This window comes from Haplochromis burtoni, unplaced genomic scaffold (genome assembly GCF_018398535.1).
Source record: "Haplochromis burtoni strain Fernald_Lab_line unplaced genomic scaffold, NCSU_Asbu1 Contig_84, whole genome shotgun sequence".
NCBI classification, from domain to species: Eukaryota; Metazoa; Chordata; class Actinopteri; order Cichliformes; family Cichlidae; genus Haplochromis; species Haplochromis burtoni.
In genome coordinates, this window is record NW_024582445.1 from 1826476 (window position 1) to 1842821 (window position 16346).

Consider the following 16346-nt stretch of genomic DNA (forward strand, 5'->3'; position numbering starts at 1 on the left):
TTCATTTTCTCATGGTAAGGTATGTCATCATCACAAACAAGCATGATGCCTACAATTGTAAATGTTAAAACATGTCACAGTTGTGTCTTCTTACCATTGCATCAGATCTCTCCTATTGCACATTATAAAGTTCTTATCGCCGATACAGCAAAGCAAATCCTTTCTCACTACAGCATTTGATTTGCTATACTTTGCTAATTCCACTTAAATGTGAGCAATAACAATGCTTCAAAAACTATGGTCATCGCTTAATATTGAAAAAAAAAATAGCCCGGCTGATTTTTGAAAGTTAATTTGAACTGAATTATGTAAAAATTGTAGTGTTGCATTTTTAAGTCGTAAGATTATGCATTATGCAGTACTAGTTTCGGTTGCTCTCTTGTTCACAAGAGGTCGCCACAGCAGGTGGCTCCGGATTTTTGATTTATTTTGTTTCCTGATGCAACCCTACAGGGATTTGCATCTCCTGCCGGAATGGAACTAGAAATCTTTCACTTGTTATTGAAGGACTGCATTGTATAGAGGCATTTTGATTCTATATTAATATTATAATGTTACGAGTTCTATATCATGTTGAATGAATCTATTTTGAAATAGTTGTTTGAGTTGTAAAAGGATTTTTCCTTTGTTTTGTAAGCTAATGCATGATAAATATACCATCTCTATAGCTGCTACTAACATCTCAACATACATTCATCAAAACACAATAATTAAGAAGTCTCTTTGACAGTATGATGTTATTTTCTTCTCAATAAACGAACAGATTGCTTTGCATCTAATAATGCCTTTTGAGTTGTCATCCTTTGGGGGGGAGAGTAAGAGTTTCTCTTTGAATTTAGAAATGCATCGTGCTAAGTATGATGCACCTGGTTTTTTGGAGTGTTTCTTCCCGCAAGCAATGTCTCACCTCAACACTAGCACTCGGCTTTCCCATGAGAATAGTTACCTGCACTTAGCATTCTCTTCTACGGAGTCAGACAAAAACTCCTTTTCCAAGCTTGAGGCTTTTACTTTTACTTAATTGGTTTAAAATAAGGACACTTGTGAATGGAAATGTTTGTCCCATTGCACGCAAAGTAGGCTAAGTTAATTTTGATGCCATTCTAAAAAAAATAAGATACAAAAAAAAAGCAAGGACACTGCTCCAGTTTCTCAACCAGAGTGAGAGAAACCCACCTCAATGTAATAATGTGTAAATAACAAAATAAAGAATGCTCTATTTAAAATTTTAAAACAAAAAAATCATGGTAAACATACATTCACAATCCTATTTATATTATGCAGGGAGATGTGCTTTAATTAATAAAGAAACGATGTCATCACAAATATCAGAAACTGCATTGCAGTACTTATTTTGCAGAAGCCAGTTTGCAAGAAATGATCAGACATGATGTGAGCAAAAACCTACCGAGACCCCAGGAACACATCTGAAGCACACAAAGTGTTTGCTTTTGCACCTCCTCATATTTTATGTTCTTTGTGTTGTCTAGGACACCTCCCTCCCACAGACAAGCTGGTAGATTTTTTTGGATTTTCTCAAACACGTCCATTTGCATTTTAAACATGTCAAGGAAATGGCTTCCGTCTCAGCTGCTGTCACTGTGTTTGGCAGACAAGCAAGGGAAGCCTGTTTATGTGACACAGACAAAATATAACTCGCTGCAGATCCCACCGTGCAGCATGTGTGCAAGGTACCATAGCACAAATGTGTGTCACCGAATCCCAGAATCAGTCTGCGTCGTCGCTTTTTTTCACGTCGATGCATTAAATGTTGAAATATACGTTTGACTGTACCTCTTTAAAAATTCACGGAGAAACAGTTATTGGAACACTAACCTTATATTAACTTGATATCCTGGTGTGAAGAAATTTATTCAATGAACTATGAAGAGCTGATTAGCAGCAGACGCAGCTCTAGTCAGCTCCAGCAGGCTAAATAAGAAGAACTGGAGCTGAGGCATTTACAGACAACACTCTATGAATTATAATGAAAAATTCTCCCCAGTTTAGTTTAATAATATAGGCTACTAACTAGCTCATTTTGTTTTGATTTTCTTTCTCCTCTCCCTTCCAGCCCACTGGTGCTATACTCATAACCCTCTGACTGCACCAGCAAATTGGCAGAGCTGCTATGCAGTTTCACAAGAGTGCCACCGAATTTCTGTGCTTAATGAATTGCTGAATGTGTTTGCTATCCTTACGGGCAAAGATCCACTGCCGAGTCTCACTAAGCCTCCTTGATTTGTCTTGTTACACTGAGGTTAAACATTTTTGTTACGTTGGTCTTTTTCTCCACAGTTGACTTCATTATGTTATTTCTGGGCCTTTATTTGCCTACCTATCCCTTTCAGGGACACCTAGCAATGGCCTAACAGCAAACACTTATTTATATCCCTCTGCTTTTACTTAATAATATTACATCGACAATACGCTTTTTGATCTGACACTAAAATATATGATGACTGAGTTCAAAATTATAAGGCATCAACAGTGACATAAGTTGGTGGGCTACTTGTTGGACAGTTATAATTGAAGCATATGGATTCTCTACACCTGGCCACTCTTAGCGCAAGCCAAGCAGTGCTGAACACGTCACAGCAGCCAGTTCGAGCATAGCTGACAGCTGGCATTTGTCAAACATGTTCCTCAACTTACCCTTTGCGTCCTCAACATTCAGAAAGCTCTTGAGCAGGGCCAGTGACTGTGTAACGTGGAAATAAATGCAACGATGTTTTCCACCCTTACCCGCCAATCTCTGACAAGTGCCTGGCACATACTCTTCCCTTTTTAAACAGCAGGTAGGTGACAACAGCTTCCCTTTGTCATGTAAGACTGAGCTCGGCAGTTGTTCTTGACAGGTAAATGTCTTATGAAACAGTCACGGAATGGAAATCATGGAGCTTGTCAGTTAAAGAGGCAGAAAGTGGGAGGTGGTGGTGAAGAGAAAAGGAGGGTGGGGGTGACAGGATTGTTTCTGACAGGAAAGAGGATGTGTGCGCCGCCTTACCTTGTTGCATTAAGGAACCAACTCCAAACCAGAAGCTGTTGAGCAGGGTAAAGTTGTTCTCCACCACATCTGATCCAGGATTGCAAGGATGGGCGTCATACCATTCATATGGACTGAATCTGGGATTAAGAGAAGTTGGAAAGGAGTCAAAAACCTCTACCAGTCACAAGATCAAAGAACAATAGTATTATATCTTTTACATCATTCTTGAACAATGTTGAATAGCACTGCTATTTCAGACTTTCATCTTTGGTTTAGAGTAAAAGAGATAATGATGCATTAGAGAGCAACTCTACAAGCACTACATAAAGCACGATTAATTGATTATTAGCAGCAAATTAAGCTGTAAATACGACCTTGGACTGATTATTAGCCTCTACAGTTGATCTGGTGAACATATAAGCAAACATCTGTCAAGCTGAGGATCAACACCAATAATCAATTAAGTAATTAATCTAGAATTTTGTCTCCATCATCTGCCTTAATTCTGGGTAGTAACTGTACAGCTAGTTTTAGGCCTTTTTTCACTAAGAGTAGCTCTCTGCTAGACTTTTAATAATACAAAGGAATAATGCAAGCAATAGATTTGTGGGCTTTAACACAAAAACAATGAGTTACAAAAACAAAGGGGAGTCACTATGGGGGACTCCGGAGTCGGTCGGTTATTTTGGCCACGAACATGGCCATAACGTCTGGGTGAAATATGTATAATATAGTTTATATGCAGTAGCTGGAATGGTTTTATAGGTGCAAAAAAATTTTCAAACTATTATCAAATGTCACATCAAAAATTTAAATACACTGGTCCTAGTTTTTTAAGCCTTACCTCTGGAAACCCCCTTGACTTATTCCAACATGCTTTGTAGTTAAAGGTGACGATTGAAGCATTAAAATACAATTTTTCAGAGGGTGTAAAATGTCATGTTTGAGAATGTGAGGAATAAGGACCCCTGTTAAAGTCACATGAAAGCATAAAGCATATGCAACTTTCCATATCTGTGACACCCACCCTCCACCCCATGCAACTTTACTGCACAGGAGGACAGAGGCTGGGAAAAAGTATTAATATTAACTATATTTTATTCTGGCATGCTCGTGGCAAGAATTGTGTCATCATTACCCCGACGTGTCTTATTTGCTAATGTGGCAGAATATGGCATTAGACATAATGAGTAACTAAAACAGTCCACTGACTCTCCTATACTGAATCTTTGGTTGCATATTTCTGTTCTGAAGGGATATGGCAGGAATAATCTAGAAAGATTGAATTAACTAGAATGTATATTATGAAAAGACTAATAGACTTCAATCTAATTACACAGCACAGAAATATTTTCTAATATGTCAGCAATCTATTTTAATCTGAGGGCGAACTGAACCGATGGTTAATCATGAAATAGACAGAGGCTTTTCCAGGCGTCATTCATTAATTCTAGTCTTATTTAAGCATCCAGATATATGAACTGATGAACATTAAAAGACTGTATTTGCCCACTGTGATCTTGCCTAAGTGTTGTTTCCCATAGACTAAAATGACAACAGCCACATATACTCACCAGTGTTACTATCTTTAAGTGTTTCCATTAGCATTCGCGACTCATCTGCCCTTAATAACATTTGCAGACATCAAAGAGGCCTTGGGCAGCTGTTGTACAAATGTGGTGCTCTCTAACATTTTAATGAATTCCTTCAGTCTCATTTTGTTTTACTTTAATCTTAAATTGAAAGCCTTGGCCATGTAATATGTGATAGAGGCTTGGAAAATAGGAGAGATTTTTGCAGCCAAAATACACACGAACAGGACTTAAACAGGACACAAATAAGGAAAACCAGAATGCCTTTTTTCATTATTTCAGAGCATCTCCTACATAGGCAATGTGAGAGTACTGATTCAATCCTCCTGATTTCTCTGCTAATGTCTAAAAAGGTTGTGCTGTCAACCAGAGCCATATGCATGTTTCAGACTTGCAGCAGCCTACATGCAGTAGAGTGATGCTGCGGAACAAGGTACTCTCCCGGGTAGGGACTGCAAACGACAGTTTTTTGGATTCATTCAATACATCATGTGTTGCTGATATATGTTATTAGATTTACTAGTTGTGATTTTAGTAAAAAGGGAAACTCTAATACAACATTTATTTTTTTGTAAATTCTCCTGTGGCCATGCTTCCACTTGATGTGGACTTTTTGATCATATTTTCTCGCTGTAGTTGGTAGGTAGCCAAGCAAAAGTGTACGGATGACACAGTGGCTGAAGTATTAGAGATTTTGGTCTCACTTTGTTATACGTGTACCTTCTTTAGCTAAATGCACATGTCCCAAATAACCATTAATTTTCCACCATTACAAATGCAGAAAGCGACTGCTTTCCACAGTGTTTGATAATGTGGCTATAAGGGAAAATAAACTTCATTTCTACACGACCAAGAATATAGTTAGACCAACTGCATACCCATAGAAATAATGACCTGGAGACAGCTTGGTAATTAAACGTAACAAAGCAAAAGCCTCATTTTTGCATTCACAAACATTAGCTTGCTAAATATATACTACTTCGGCACAGTTTTTAACTTTTTTGTCAATTTTTTTCTGTTGAAATGTTAGTGCTGCCAGTTATTAAATTACATCTATTTTCAGACTATAATAACAGCACTCCCTGTTGTCTGTGAATGATTTCAGTCTGGATCATTGGAGGACCAAATCAGCATCTGTGATTTATTCGATGTGGCAAGCAAAGCTTACCCAAAGACATGTCTTGCAATTAGCTCTAAATAAAGTTGATCTCATAGGAAGCACACAAATACCAAGACTAACTAGACAAGGAAAAAAAAAAAGCAAAATGCGCTGATATTGCAAACTGATTTAATGTAGCACATTTAATCTAAATACACCTTTGTGGTTCTAAGGATTGTAACATTTTTTTAACAACAGTCTATATTTTTTATTTAATTCCCACAAAAGGACCAAGTTCTTAGTGAAAATCTAACAGTTTTATAATCAACACATATATAGTGTTGATTCCAATCTTTGCCTACAAACGCTGGATTTTGTGGTTTAGAGATTTGTTTTTAGGCAACAGAAGTAAATTGCATATTTGGGGGGATATTTCTTATTGAAAGTGAGACTGGCTCATGGAAATGAAGGAACAGGTCACCCAGTGCAAAAATGTGTTTTCTTTAAAAACAACAGAGCTCCTCAGCACAGAGGAATAAACTATAAAAGGCTTTGGAAACACAGGTAATCATTCTTAGTAGGATCTGTGTTTTGTCAGGTAATGGTCTTAGTGGATCTTTGAATGGATATCACTATTCAGATCCCTTGGATATCTCTGTATAATAAATGTAAACGGATCAAGAAGCCACGATATCTTTACATATTGAATATGTTGTGTAAAACCACACACTTGCTTAGTTGTGTGTGTTAAGCGTGTTAAACAGACAGTGAGAGTATAAATGCTCATCCACATCAACAAGTTACAGAGATTTTCAGATTTATTGGTGAGGCAATGTTTTTTCTTCGGATGTATTATCTTCAGGTTTTAAATGTGTGAGGCAAAAATATTCAGAAAGCATCTCTAATTTTAATATATAGGCGATTTTTCCAGCACAGTGTTACAGCATAGTTTATATGCTATTTATCTGTGGATAAATAAGTGATCCTTCACATCATAAATATTGTATTTCATATATTTCTAATATGTTTGTTATATTTATTTGCCTAATATCGATGACAATACACTGACGCAAATGTCCAGCATTTGAAATGGCCTATTTGTGCTTGGAGTAGCCCCCTCTCTGTTTTCTGTCATCTGCTTTATGCTCAATTATGACGCACTTTTAGGGATGCGACTCAGCTATCTAGGCCAGCCTTCAAAAACTTGATGCAACAATTTAAGATGATTTTGCACTTATGTGAAGCCACTCCAGAATTTGTTTGGTCTCACAACAGCAAATGAGGATAGAGTGCAGCTGTTTGCTCTCAAGCCCCTGAACTCCTTTCAGTGCTCGCTTTTCTATAACTTCCTCAAGCACCACTTTGCATGAGAAGCAGCAGGAAATACAGACAATGACACTAAAAAGATATTCATCATATTCATGACCAAAAAAAAATAATTTACAAGTGAGATACTTCTCACCCAATCAAACAGATAATCTCCCTCCATTAAAACTGTGACTGACTTGTACCAGCCTGGAAGTTCATTATTTATAATATATGTAAATGCTGGTGATCAACTATAAATAGCCTACTCTGATGCAATTTTACATCAGGTGTATATATTCTTTTCTTTTTGCATGGCTGAATATGACAATTATATATATTTTTTCTTATTTTAGCTCGAGGCGAAATGAGTACTTTTTGAAGGGTTGGTTCAAGATGCTTTGCCAATTCCAAAGACAGCACACAGGAAACAAGAAATTGCCCTCTGAATAGGACTTTGCAACTCAACTGGAGGTTTTTGTATTCCTCCCCAACTGCTGCGCTGAAGAGAGCCCATGCAGACAAAACTGCCTTGATCACTACCCAGCAACTAACGCAGTATGATGAACTGGCTTGGGTACTCGAACCCCAGTCTGTGATGATAGAGTAAATTACTATGTCTACTGGAAGACCTCACAGAGAAATAGCATGTAACTTTTGCACTTACCTGGCAATGACAAAAAGGACACAGCTAACACCCAGGTAGGCCAGGAGGATGTAGACCCATATGTCGGGAGTCATGGGGTTCAGGAAGGAGAAGAAGCCATTGTTGGTAGTATTGGGTTTGCGATACAAAATGCTGATGCCCATGCTCATGAAAGGCTTGGAGAAGTCGATGAATTTTTCACGTACATAAGTGATGGTGAGAGGAGCGACTGCCAAGTCTGCTCTCTGTATTAGGGGAAAAAAAACACAACATTTATATAGATATTTATTGACTATATCAAGTTATCAAGTTATATCAAAGTAGACACATTTTCCCAATAGATGAAATGGGGTTCCATTTATGAGGCTTTATATAGTGTCACAAGAATGACATATGACACCATACAGCGTCATGCAGTGAACAAGGCTGAACATGTCGGGATGAGGTGCATTCACCTATTATATGTGTATGACTACATATTCTGGATGTTACCATTTGTATTGACAGCCCCCACTGCTCCCCTGCACCATGGCTGGACAGGAGGTTAATGAAACCAGCTGCTTAGTTCACGCTCGAATACCTCTTTCCTCCAAGAAACGACACAGCTCACAAGGGGAGGCTTTCTTTACTTTCTACATAGTGAGCAGTGGGAGAGAACCAGAGTTTGCTCATACATCAGTTCACCGTACAGCTTTTTAAAAATAAAATTAGGTCTCGTGTTTGCTTTGGAACTTTATGCAAAACTCCAAGACCTAGTCCTATGTGAATTAAACCTGCTAAACCTACGCAAACCTAATGAAATGAAAATTACCCAAATGATTCACCCATTCGACTTCTCTGTTCTTGGAACTTATCTATTATATAGCATACTCTGTGGTATGTTTGCTGATAGTTGATACCATAAAACAACTTTTATTCCAAGTTGTCCTCTAAGGATCTTGGGGCTGTTCTCAACATGAATTAAATTTTCTCTGTGTCCTAGGCAGCTCTTCTATCAGATTCGTATGAAAACTACCACATCGCAGTAAATAAAGGTTCGAATGACAACATTTTCCCTTTGTATGTGGCACTGCGGATTACATACTCCTGCAGTCCACGCCATGGTAGTTAAATGCACAGTGGCGTTTTCTGAAGAGACAGAAAAATGGGAAAACCAGCGCATCATGCTGTGTATCGGCTGTTTCTCTTAAACTATTCAAATTTGTAGATCACACACTGCTCCCTCTCTTCTCTACTGCCTTGAACCAACCTGCCACTCAACCGTAAAGTCAGCCAGCATGCGATTCCACAGATCCCTATGGAGGGCTAATATACATGCCGCCTGTCCTTGTTCTGCTTTGTGCTTACCAACACAAATTGGGCACAAGCAAGACAACCTGATAGTGCCCTGCTATGTGCCACATGGCTTGGTGTTATCTTGGTTTGCAGATGGTGGGCGTCGTGGTGTTCTGTACCTAACAGCCTCGAGGATTCATAAAGTTACAACCATCATGATCTACATGTTTACAGCCCACTGAATGTACACAGAACGCAGAGTGCATAACAGTCTTAGTCTGTAGCTATTTATTACTGGTATTTTGCAAATGAATAAATATAGCACACTAAAAGGTCATTAACTAGTAATAACTGAACAACCAACATTTTATTTCTTGATGAAACACTTGGATGTAGCTTTTAGTACCAAATATCTGCATTTTATAGTGGGCTATAAGGATTGCATAGGATGGACATATGTTGCTGCCATGTTGACCTTTTTTTTTTCTTAATTACGGATGCACTGATAATTGGTTGCAGCAAACGTCCTTGTTAGCTGCCACCAGCCTATCTGCAAACAAAATGATGTTTTCTGATGGCAGTGGCTGATGTTTATCTCTTGTGTCACATCAATTTCACGCTCACTGTATTTTTAAAGATAGTGCGTAAAGCTGAATGGGTTTTAAAAAAAGTTGATTTATGTTCATCAGGAAGTTTTCTTTGTTTCCAGTGCATGGAAAAAGTGAGAAAAATAAATAGATCCATGTCTGCTTCTGGTCAAACTGTTTGTTTGGTTTTTTTTCAAACGTGACTATCAATATGGGCTCTGAATTTCACAGCTGGTGCATCTCTGCCTTTTATGAAATATTTAGAGCTGATAGAAGTGCATACTGTGTGTTGCTTCAGTAGAGTGGGTTCTAATTGCAGAAACCCCCTCCTCTGAACTATGCAATGGTTACTGAAGATAACAGGCGGCAATTTCTGATATAGGAATGCTGAGGGAAGATAACACATACGGTATGCCTAGCCACTTTTACATGCATTTAAAAAACCGCTAGTAGAAAATAAATGCACAGTGAAATACATACAAAGCACATGAGCATAGATGTACCTCTTATACTATACAATGTAGTCTCGAAATATACAAAGGGTTAATTATGAGGCAGGGATGGTGTAATCAAGAAACTGTCACTTTGCATCAGCTGAAGGTTCAGAGTGTCGTGGCGTGTAACTGTGATTTACTCAAGGGTGCCTTGGCAGGCAGGACATGTTTTTGCTGTTGTGGCAGCTGAACTTTTGTCCTTGCAGCTATGGGTCTGTCACTGTCACCACCATATCACGCTGCTGTCTCACATAAAAAATAAATAAATAAATACAAAACTAAAGATAAAAATAACTAGCAATCAAAATGACACCTGTCCATCTAGCATATGCTGATCATAAGATTTTTGAGTCCTTGGAAAATGTGTTATTTAACTGAAAATAGGCTAACTACTTCTTGTGCAATAAATCTAATCAACTGTGTAGCAATGTAGACAAAGAGGAAGTGGGCTGACTATAATCTTCCAGTGTATCTGTCGAAGCAAAGATTAATTGCCATGACAGAAACAAATGATGTGTTAAGGACGCCTTTAACATTTGCATCACAGCATGATTAAAGTGATCATCTATTGTGACTAAATCAAGTTTAACAAGGCCTGTTGCATCATTTAGCACCTTCTAAACAATGCCCTTTGGCACTGCAGTGAGCTTTGTGACTGCACAGAGGAAAATAAAGCGCTACATGTTACACAATGCTAAATCGTTGCACTTGGCAACACTGCAGTTTCTCATTCAAGTCTCCAATTCTGTGGCGAGTAAATCATAACTGACTTTCATTTTCATACTAAAAAATATATACGGGTTTTATTCTATTTCTGCCACATGAAAATCTCTGTAAGCTACAGGGATGAATGAATTTAACACTAAAACTTGCATTTTGTTCACTTAAACAGACAATTGTGCAATTATGCAATGCAGTGATGATTTGAGGGTACAGTGGGAAAGCTGATAGCAATAAAAGTACAAGTCTCGTGCTTCATGGCTATTTTTATCACTCAAAACCAACTATTTTCCCTGCTTTCTACCTAAGACCCTATCTCGCTAAGCCGCAATAAACTGTTATACAGCTTATCTATCTGTATCACAAGAGGGGAAGCAATGGGGGGCTAACATAACGTAATTATAAATACACAGAGAAAAGATAAAAAATGTCAGCTACCTTCTGTATCTCATTGTTAAGAGAGAAACAGAAGAGGTGAAAACATTCTTTGTTGTTATCTGTTTTATAGAAATATCCTCCTTCCAATGCATGTATAGAAAAACAGAAACTTTCTGCACAGCATGTCTCAGTTTGACCCAAAGCAAAGAAAAAATACAGCTGCAGTATAGTTTGAAGAAATCTGTATCCTTACAGTTCTCCCATATCATCTCAGGGTCAGATCTCTTGAGCTTGCCTTAACGTTTACGTTTCAGGTCTGCTGAATTACGATCAGCTTATCCATACCAGTGGAGTAAGGAAAGCACTAGACCACAAAATAGAACTGACTAAAAATCCACAAAAAAATCGTCTTGCATCCTTGGCCATGTGATAAGAAGCAGTAAAAGCAATAACCAGCAGTATAGATTCCAATCTCCTCTTCTGCTGCTATTTACAAAAGCAATAGATATAAAAAGGTTAAAATAGACCGTATGTGTGCATCATAAAAGCATTTAAATCTATTCCTTTTTCCAATCTCTGTTACTTAAGAATTTCTCACTTTCTGTAGCTATAGACTAAATGGTGTTACATTGCTGTTTATGTGTGTTCAACAGCTTATGTTCATATTTAAGCTGAGTGCAAAGGTCGTAATCACCAGATGCCACAGTTTTGCACTGTTTTTTTTTTTTTATTTTTATTTTATTTTTATTTGGCTGGAAGCAGATGAACAGACTCTGTGGCCACCTGTGAGTCCTCTCTTTGAAACCAAAGAATGCACCAATAACGTATGTGTTGTTTAATGATGGAGTCATGCATCTCCTTTTCGTGCCAGCTGTCTCTCCCTTTGGTAATCTATTTGTTCCTCTAAAGGTTATTGTTATCAACACGGATCTAGCAAAAAGCTTGGACGGAGAAATAAAGTGCTGCAGTGGGAGCCCACCTTTTCCAACCCTTTCAGCACCAAGCCATTGACTCCTGCCATACGATTCCCTGCACTAAATGCCACTTAAGCTATTACAAGTTTTCAGCTGAGTACAGCGCTGACCCGATGGGGCTGAGGACAAAGAGAGAGCACTGACAGGGACACTTATGAAATGCCAGCAGAGAATTGCCACCATCGCTTCGATGCGAAGCAGTTTCATGGCCACTGAGGCTTTGAGTTTGACATAGACAGCTACGATTGGTCGCTATCCCTCAGAAAGATGATTGCCATTGTGTTCCCCTGAATCTATGCAGCGTTACGTGCTCATCCTAGATCTGTGGTTTATCCAGCTGAACAAAATGGCCTGTCTTACTAAATGACATCAACACACTTGTAACTTTTAGGCAACCTTGACATAATTGTGCCATAAATGTAGCTGACAGCTTTGTAGGCTCCTTGTGACTTGTACTCAATCATAACTATATCACTGTCCACATGGAGGACATAACCTGTAATTCAGCTCAATGGCATGCTTTTGTAAGTGCGCATGATGATGCGAAAGACTGTTTGGAGCATATAAATCAAAGTTTAAATCATTACACTTTGATAATAAAATGATTTCTTGTTAAAAACTCCCTACAAGTAAAAAATAGTCTGGTTCATAACCACTATAAAATTACAAATTTGATTGTTTTTGCTTCTATTAAACACATACCTCATTTTGTCTTAAGCTTTGGAGGTTCTGGTAGGCGTATCTTTTTTTTTATTGTTTTGTTTTGTCTTTTAAAGATTACAGCTATATATCTATTATGCACATATGAGCATATAATGCTTCTGGTCAAAAAAAGACGTCAACAAGGAGTAAAACTTACATGTTCTATAAGTTCCCTAATCATGCCGTTCCACAGGCCCTTGTCATCCTGGGAGCCATATTTCCCATCAGGCACCAGACGGATCTCATACGTGAAGCCCAGGATGTTGGCCAGCTCTTTTAGCAAGTCGATGCAGAATCCTTCGAAACGGTCGTTCCCAACCAGCGCCTTGTCAGATTTCTTAAGCATGACATATGGCTCCTCCTGCTCAGACCAAAAAGATCAAATGAAAAGCAATGGTGAGGTCAGCTTTTTCAATTTGTTTCAGCACATGAACCTAATTGAAGCAAAGTGATCTGAGCTGACGAGTCGCTGTTGCATTTAACAGGCAGTGACAGCAGATTCAAGTACACAGTGTGGATATAGGCAGTGGTAAAATATGAAAGAAGGCTGAGGTTGTTCCTACATTGAAGTATTAAAGAAACGGAACCCGAGCTAAAACAAGATGGTAATGTAAAGTAAAAAATTTATATTGCAGGTATTTATATCAGCATCTAGTGATTGTTATGGTGATGGCAATGCACACAGAAGGAATATTTATATTACCAATGAGCTTAGTTAGTGTTCAAATAGCTAAACCTACTGTCTCCCACTCACTGACCTATATAGCTGGTGCACCGTTTATTTTATGGTCAGGTAGCTGACACTCTTTACTGGCCTGTAATATCCTGCCCGGATGCTCATAATTTAAGCTGTATAAAAGCTTGATTAGGAACAGAATGCAGCAGTGTAATGGAACATAGCCACTGTGTTGCCTTCATCAGTTGTCACCAACCTCCAAGGAAGAGCAACTGAGCTGATGCCTGCAGTGACAATGACTAACGCAGAACCGCTCATAAATGATTTCCTTTATTTAGTGCCTGTTACCATTTCTCTGCCAGATAGACGAGCATATCTCACTGTGCATTTCAAAACATGTTGGTGTATTTATGCAAAAGCTGTAATACATTTTACTGCCTCCAATAGCAAGATGTATAATTTACAAACTGAGCTCAGACGCAGGGTAATTGATTCTCTATCGAAGGTGACCCCTTTCTTTATATTTTTTCCCTTAGCTGTAGCTGGTAGAGCACTAAAGAAAATGATGTAGTCAAGAAGGGGGAGGGGAAAAAAAGTCACAGTACTCTTTTAGTCCCCCAGAAAGTTATTTTAGGAGAAAATGAGAGGTGTTAAAAGCATAGAGTGGGGAAAAAAATAAATAAAAAATTTACACTTATAATTCTGTTCAGTTGTCTGTAAAAGAAGGTGTAAAGCAACCCGAGTATCAAGCAGGCAATAATTTATTTTACGCATCCTAGTTAAACTTACATGCCCGTAAAAGTGTTCAGTAAATGCTCAAGATCTTTGTTTGTCTACAAAATATGAAGCTACTTGGACATTACAATCGGGATGGCCTTTTAAATAAATAATAAGTTATGAATACTTGATGACAATGCATTCCGAGAGCAAGTGCTTAGCAGCAAACTTTGCTCAAGTTGTCCAATTAACTTGATCAAAAAGTTTGCATGTTAAGGGAGAAAGTCATTACCATCTGTTTCTAGCCTTCCAATTCTTGCTATTCCCCAAGGTTTTAACTCAAAGCAAAGTGTTTATACCAGTTCTATGCTCACAATCGCAGCATGGGCGTGCATAACAGAAAGGGAAGGAAGGTGGGCCTGAGCAGAGACATTACAGGCAATGGAGTGCAAACAATTAATGTAAGGGGAAAAACACATTAAGTGCCTTAATCTCTTCTACAAAGTTATCACTATAAAGCTGTCAGACGTCTTCTCCATGCTTCACTGGAATCAGTTTGATGCAATGCCATTACACTAAGACATGAGATTGATATTTAAGCTGGAGCTCTATTCGGCAATTTGAAAATAGTCAGTTTTATGATCTTAAACAAATGATATCCAAAGAAAAAGCAAATTAAGGAAAATGTTGGAAAATGTTAGAAATAATCTTTAAGAAGAAAATGAAGTGCAGATAAAAAATCCAAAATCTACACCACTCTCACAGAAATGAGTCTGTAACTACTAGTGCTAGTATATTTTAGTATAGCACTAAAATCCTTGTTTCATGTCTCCTGTATAAGACAGTATTAACATAGATGCCACCTGATAGGCATTAATTATATCCCACCTTGACCTCACTTCTCATAATTATAGCTTTGTAGTCCAATATAGGCTTAATAACAGTGTTTATCATTGTAGCTTGTGTAGCTGTCCCAAAGGGGTGTACAGGCGAACATCTGTGCAAGCACCTTCCTGATAGCTATACAAAGACCCCAACAGCCAGTGACAGTGTTAAGTACATACCACTGGGAATCTACAATACTGTACAAATGAAGGTAATGTGGATGTGGCGGAGGGCTTGCCAAGTTCTTTCTATCTGAGCATGTAATTAATGCATTCTCAGCAATAGTTTATTGTAGCACTGACTCTTTTGTTTCCTTTTTTTTTCTTTGCCCCAGGGCTTCTCAAAACTGACAGGTCTGTGTTGTGTAGTTGCTTTTGCTATAAAAAAATATCTACTATCATATCTATGATTTGTGTCAGTATTTGTGTTATTTTTAGAATTGTCAGTACAACATATTACTGTATCTAGCAGCCACTTCTCTTCCTTATAGTGCAGTATATTCAGTATAAAGCATGCCTAAAGAATTCTAAAAAAAAGAAGTAAATATATGGCAAGGCTTGGATTGCAATGTGTTATCTATAAGACGGACAACTGGGAAGGTATGAAGGGTATGGCATATTTTACGCCAGGCTAACACAGGTGACCTACCAGGATGGTGGTGATGACAAGGGAGCGGTTAGCCAGAGAATCCGTGATGTTCATCCCTTTTCGCTTCGGCACTTCTGTGATGTTAAGACCTCCAGACGCACTCCACTTCCCCACCTGTGCAAAAGGAAAAGTGTGTAGCTAAGTGTTCTTTTTCTGTTGATCAGCAATGACCTTAGCAGACTCTGCCGGCAACCATCTCCCACATTAGTGCCAGGCTGAACACATCTCTGGCAGCATTAGATGATTGGCTGAGTCACCTTTTATCAGCAGGCCAGTGTATTTTGGGGAGTAGGGGGTTAGTTAAGCATTAAGCATTATGGGTAAATCAAAGAAGCTGGAACAATGAACTGCAATGCGATAAGTCAGATAAATCAAATCACATCAAAACATTTTTATATAAATGTAGAATCTATGTAATATGAACATGTGTACAGAAACGACTGTGTATTAAACCAATAGAAATATTGAATATTTCAAATATTACAACAAGCTCACAGTAAATTTAAACGAAGATGGAGAATGGGGATGCCATTAGGACTGCATTGTGAAAGTAATTTTGCTGTACAGCCTCATATAAGCCAAGAGATTTGAACAAATAAAAGGAGTTATACATGCATGAAGCCCTGAAGCAAAAAAACTCTGCATATTGTAGAGACACT

At 38.2% G+C, this 16346-nt stretch overlaps 1 protein-coding gene across 1 annotated transcript in view; it reads right to left on the reverse strand.

Annotated features, from left to right (window-relative positions):
* Positions 1–16346, reverse strand: part of LOC102305675 (glutamate receptor ionotropic, kainate 3) — a 95395-nt gene that overhangs the window by 9940 nt on the left and 69109 nt on the right. The window contains exons 9-12 of the mRNA XM_014334606.2: positions 15688–15801; positions 12919–13122; positions 7653–7876; positions 3008–3126 (exon numbers count right to left, since the gene is read on the reverse strand). Of these exons, the coding sequence (XP_014190092.1) occupies positions 3008–3126; positions 7653–7876; positions 12919–13122; positions 15688–15801 (661 nt within the window). The remainder of the gene's footprint in view (positions 1–3007; positions 3127–7652; positions 7877–12918; positions 13123–15687; positions 15802–16346) is intronic.